Source organism: Octopus bimaculoides, chromosome 3, assembly GCF_046866305.1.
Source record: "Octopus bimaculoides isolate indiv1 chromosome 3, ASM4686630v1, whole genome shotgun sequence".
In the NCBI taxonomy this organism is placed as follows: domain Eukaryota; kingdom Metazoa; phylum Mollusca; class Cephalopoda; order Octopoda; family Octopodidae; genus Octopus; species Octopus bimaculoides.
In genome coordinates this window covers 124139370-124144153 of record NC_142930.1, presented here as the reverse complement: position 1 = coordinate 124144153, position 4784 = coordinate 124139370, and the positions used below count along the sequence as shown (strand labels likewise).

General features: G+C 36.4%; 1 protein-coding gene across 1 annotated transcript in view; it reads left to right on the top strand.

The window, feature by feature from the left end:
* Positions 1-2035: 2035 nt before the first annotated feature.
* LOC106874452 (lysM and putative peptidoglycan-binding domain-containing protein 3) overlaps positions 2036-4784 on the top strand; it is a 57315-nt gene continuing 54566 nt past the window's right edge. Inside the window, exon 1 of the mRNA XM_052966160.2 lies at positions 2036-2929. Coding sequence (XP_052822120.1) covers positions 2534-2929 — 396 coding nt within the window. The 5' untranslated portion in view covers positions 2036-2533. The remainder of the gene's footprint in view (positions 2930-4784) is intronic.

Below are 4784 nucleotides of genomic sequence, written 5' to 3'. Positions count from 1 at the left end.
AACAATTTAATTTGTGTTCGTGGGAAGAACCATTTTAACAATGCGTACTGCCTTAATTCTTCGAAACGCAGGAGTTTTAATGGTGGCAACTGATGAACGGGATGTTTCTATGTGGCCTGCTTGTTTGTTGCACCTTGTTCACCATTTTGTCCTTGTTCTTTTGCCACGTCATGTACCCAGTTATGTATCTATATGTACATGTAGATGAACATATATACATACATGTACATATATATGCATATACTCATATATTGTTTATATATATATATATATATATATATGGTATATATATATATATATATATATATATATATATATATATATATATGTGGTAGACGGAAACTGAAAGAAGCCCGTCCTATATATGTATATGTTTTTGTGTCTGTGTTCCCCCCCCCCCCCCCAACTTCGCTTGACAACCGATGCTGGTGTGTTTACGTCCCCGTAACTTAGTGGTTTGGCAAAAAAAAACCCGATAGAATAAGTACTAGGCTTACAAAAAATAAGTCCTGGGGTCGATTTGCTCGACTAAAGGCGGTACTCCAGCATGGTCACAGTCAAATGACTGAAACAAGTAAAGGAGTGAGTATATATATATATATATATATATATATATATATATATATATATATATATATATATAGGTACTACTAAAGCAGCGCGGACCCGAACGCGCAGTCGCGCGTCCGCGCTAGCTAGTCTTGAGTGGTCGATCCTAACCCTAACCCTAACCCTGTCCCTAACCCTATCCCTAACCCTAACCCGCGTGTGCAAATGAATACGTTATATATATATATATTTACCCGGGCTGTAGTAGAAGACAGTAACGCAAGGTGTCATGCATTAGGGGATGAACCCAAAACCGTGTAATCGGGAAACAAGCTGTTTACCACACAGTTCTACACACACACACACACAGAGTCATATGTATGCATGTATGTGTATAAAATTCAACAGGACAACATATATTTAATTAAACTCAAATCAGTGGTGTTTAGCTACATGTAACCGCTTAAAAGCGGAAGAAGGAAAAAAGTTTTATTTCGACACACACACGCATATTTTATCTGCTGTATCTCCAGATATTCAATTTTGATGGTTCAATCTAACCAACTAACGCTTAAACAGCAGAAATGTTTAAAAGTATTAAAATTATCATTTTCTTGTGTAGGTTGTGTGTGCGCGCGCTGTGTACGAAGACGTGATTACACGTAGGCAAGTTCATCAATTAAAAAAAGAACTTGCTTCAAAAGGATTTTCATCAAATAAATTTCAAATAAATATTTACTGGTAAGATTTACTACTTGAACTTTAAATTTAACCGAAGAAAACTTTTTTTCTTTTTAATAATAATTAAAAATAAATGTTGAATAGAGAATGTGCATCATAGAAATTGATACGTCATGTTTAACTGCCGCGTACACCAACCTAACATGTATATATACAACATAAACGACGTTTTCTTGCGGCGGAGTTTCAAAATAGCTGTTAGTATCTCACGGGGAAGGAAAACTTTAAATAAATAAATAAATGAAAATTAGGAGGTTTCCTTTTTTTCCATTCCACACAAAGGAAATTACAATTCTGAAAGTTTTTTTTCCCCCCAAATTTCAGCTTTTTGACGTTAATTCTTTTTTGGAACTGGATCTCGAAGCACGTATAAAGCATGTAAATATTGACTGCTTTCGACTTTTTCAATCTAAAGAAGTTTTTGAACCGAATATTACATGCTATAATTTACAGTTTATATATGCTTCGAGATCCAGTTCCAAAAACAGAACGATTAAAAATATATATATTTATGTCCCCCCTCCCCCCCAATTCCGTACTCTTTTCGCTCGCCATGAGGTTAGAGATAGATATTGGGAAAGAGACACAGAAAGCATTTTTCCTCTGTTTCTGGAAAAATCAACGTAATTCTGAAGCTGAACATTTTGTAGATGTTTAAAAGAAATCCTTGACCGGTTCCAATAACGGTAACAACGGTTCCAAGTCGACGGACAGGAGCAACATAACTGCTAGAGTTACCTGCCCCTGATAACATGAAAAGACAACTGCATGCCGGGAGAGAAGCCAGTGCTAAGTAGTTTCCTGCACATTAACTTTATCATGAACGTCGTTGGAGTCGAACCCCTGTAACTCTACTCGATGTTTTATACCATCAGGAAGAAAATCTATCTCCATATTTCTGATTTTGATAATCCAGAATGATAACCATGTCGACTAAGTTTCTTTATTTCGTTACAGCTGCTTCATGAAAAAAAAAATATATATATACATATCTACATATACACTGTGTATCTTTTCCACTCATAACATATCAAGTCAACCATCAAAATAATTGGTCAACCCGTACTTGGCTTACTCTGCATGGATGGCTTTATTTCTATTTCTCCATATGAACGGTTTGACGGGAGGTATTTTGATAGTAGACTGTCATTTGTGGTGAATGTCCGGTTTACGTTGTCATTGCCACCAGTCTCAAACTTAATCTTGGCTAACTCACTTTCAGAGTTACTTTACAAAAGTTATTATGAGTGCTGGTTTTCATGATAGATCGTTGTCACCCAGCCAAAATGCTAATTTACAAGCTAATTCATCAAAACCACAAAGGACTTCTTTATTTCGGTCTTTTTTGTCGTCTTCCAGTTCACCGAAATATCACAAGCTGCAACAGAAGCATGGCACAAGTAATAACTTCCATCGAACATATGTACACGGACACGTGGACAATTCTTTGGAAGATGACGAGGATGAAGACAATATATTTGAACTTCCTGAGATCCGGTCTCGAAAGGGACCCGGTAATTCTAAAACTTCAGATCCCTCTACCTCAAAACCGTACGGGACATCGGAAATGGACTATCTGCAACATACAGTAACAGATGTTGATACTGTTCAGAGTTTATCAATCAAATACTCTTGTCCTGTAAGTGTGTAATTTAATTTGTTTTGTTGGTGTTTATAATTTTATTGCATTCACACTTATAAAAAGGTTTCTCCTGCCACACGTATACATACACGAGAAAACCCGCTGCAATTGTTTGGGTTTGCTAGAAATAACAACTAAATTCCCTCAAATGCATCCACGCCTTTATAAGGAGGTACCCTGGACCATTTAATATTTACAAAAAACAAACAGAAACGCAAACAACACCAAATGGGCAAGGCTGAAACACATCTTTGATCACCGGTCTGTTCGATGAGGGCTTAACTTAATACAACGCATGCACACAGACACACACACACACACACACACGTTCTTACGCGCACTTGATTAGGAATCTATAAGATAAAAAAGTTATTTAATTTAATGAGGTATCTGTATTGACCTTTTTTTTTTTGCCAAGGTGCTGAAGAAGTGTGGTTTTTTTCTTTTTCTGTCTGAACTTAGAATATTGTTTGTTCCTTTAAAGGAAGTAAGAAAAAATAGGATGAGAAGTTTTAAGTTTTATAAAAACAGGGAAGTGCCCAGTCAGGGAATTTTCCTAACATACGTAAATTCCTGTTACCTTTGATATTAGCTCACGCTATCGTTTATAAACAGCACTAAAGATTATTTGCTAGAAGAAAAATATTTTCATAAATATCCAATGCGAATGATTAATGAACTGTCAGTTTTCAAAATGAATTGCTTTTTTCGTTCATTGTTGGAACAGATTCGAGTTGTGAGTAAGGAAAGAAACTATATTTAACTGACGGAAGTATTGACAGACCGAGTTATTAAGTTCACAGAAGAAGCAGGGGTTCGATGTTAGTGTTTTGTTTAGCTCAGATCAACCTTGACAGAGCAGACGATATATGTATGATGATTGAGTCATTCCTGCCGTAAACACTTTTCTTCCACCCATAAGGTGTGTATAAGATTACATTATTCAGTGCCCTTTCACTTTTTAAAGACAATAAGGTGTGATTTTAAGGAGATTTGGCTGACATTTCTAGCTGACTTCAACTCAACCCTGTTAGATATAGCAGCCTTACGGTCAAAGAATTTCCAGCCCTGAATATTTTGGTTACGTTGTTTAATGTGTCCCATCCTTATTAAAAAACAAAGGTAAGGTTGGGTGACCTGAAAGATTTGGTTGTTATTCCTAGCAGGTCGAGTAATCACGTAGCTGGGACCTCGTTGGTTACGAGCCATTTTCATGCTCCTAGATAAAACAACTGAAATTGTCTTCTGCTGTTTTCAGGCCTAATTTAGAAATGGGTATTAACACTGAAAGTTTAGAGACGTGACTCCATGTGTGCACCTACCTACCTATCTATCTATCTATCTATCTATCTATCGTGTGTATGTATGTGATATATATACACACACACACACACATATATATATATATATATCATCAGAAGAGACGAGTTTCGTGCGTTGTAATTTGCTAATGTAAGAAATTCTAGGCTTTTGAGTCACTCTAGCTTCTGTCGATAAATAATAATAATAGTTTCAAAAAGTTGATAACATCGACTCCAGTGTTCAACTGGTACTTTTTTTTTTATCGACCTCGAAAGGATGAAAGGCAATGTCGACCTCGAACTTTGAAGACACGAAATGAGGCTAAACATTTTGTCCGGCGTACTATCAATTTGGTACTACTTAAATACAGGTGTTACATACAAAACATTTAAATGTTCGCTGTCTGGACCTGTAATGACACCGTAACCCTAACTAACCCTAACCCTGAAACTAACCCCCTCCTTCATGTCGTTACGTAGATGCATCGGGCCCTCCGTATTTAAGTAGTGCCAAACAATTCTACCATCTCGCCGCCTTAATAATAATAATA